This window comes from Hippoglossus stenolepis, chromosome 21 (assembly GCF_022539355.2).
Source record: "Hippoglossus stenolepis isolate QCI-W04-F060 chromosome 21, HSTE1.2, whole genome shotgun sequence".
Taxonomy (NCBI): Eukaryota; Metazoa; Chordata; class Actinopteri; order Pleuronectiformes; family Pleuronectidae; genus Hippoglossus; species Hippoglossus stenolepis.
The window spans coordinates 1,507,925-1,508,346 of record NC_061503.1 but is presented as its reverse complement, the minus strand read 5'-3'; the positions used below and the strand labels follow the sequence as shown (position 1 = coordinate 1,508,346).

General features: G+C 45.3%; 1 protein-coding gene across 1 annotated transcript in view; it reads left to right on the top strand.

The window, feature by feature from the left end:
• The window catches only part of LOC124851234, a 4,836-nt gene extending 4,635 nt beyond the window's left edge, over positions 1 to 201 (top strand). The window contains exon 7 of the mRNA XM_047338420.1: positions 64 to 201. Coding sequence (XP_047194376.1) covers positions 64 to 201 — 138 coding nt within the window. The remainder of the gene's footprint in view (positions 1 to 63) is intronic.
• Positions 202 to 422: the final 221 nt, after the last annotated feature.

Below are 422 nucleotides of genomic sequence, written 5' to 3'. Positions count from 1 at the left end.
ATACTCTATGGTGCACCTGTAGAAACTGCAAACAATCCTGCATCCATGTTGAGCTCTCCGTAGCCTGCTATGGAGGAAGAAGAGCCGCTGTCTGGCTGCCTTTCTGATGGAGTCTGTGTGGTGGGTCCAGGTCAGGTCATCAATGATGTGGGACTCCTAAGGAACCTGAAGCTGCTGACTACCCACCAGAGGTCAAGCTAAGCGTGTACGTGTATTGTCTGAGAAACAAATGGATATAATAGTTCTTAATGAATGATTACCTTTTGTCTGCCTACCAACCAACTATGTTATGGCCGTGTTGAGGGGTGTGGCTTATTGTTACATCAGAGTTTCTCGATATATTAGTCACATCATAGTCCTTTAACCCCTTTGCTTCTATTCCCTTTAACCCCCTTGCTTCACCTTAACCTCTTTGCTTCAAA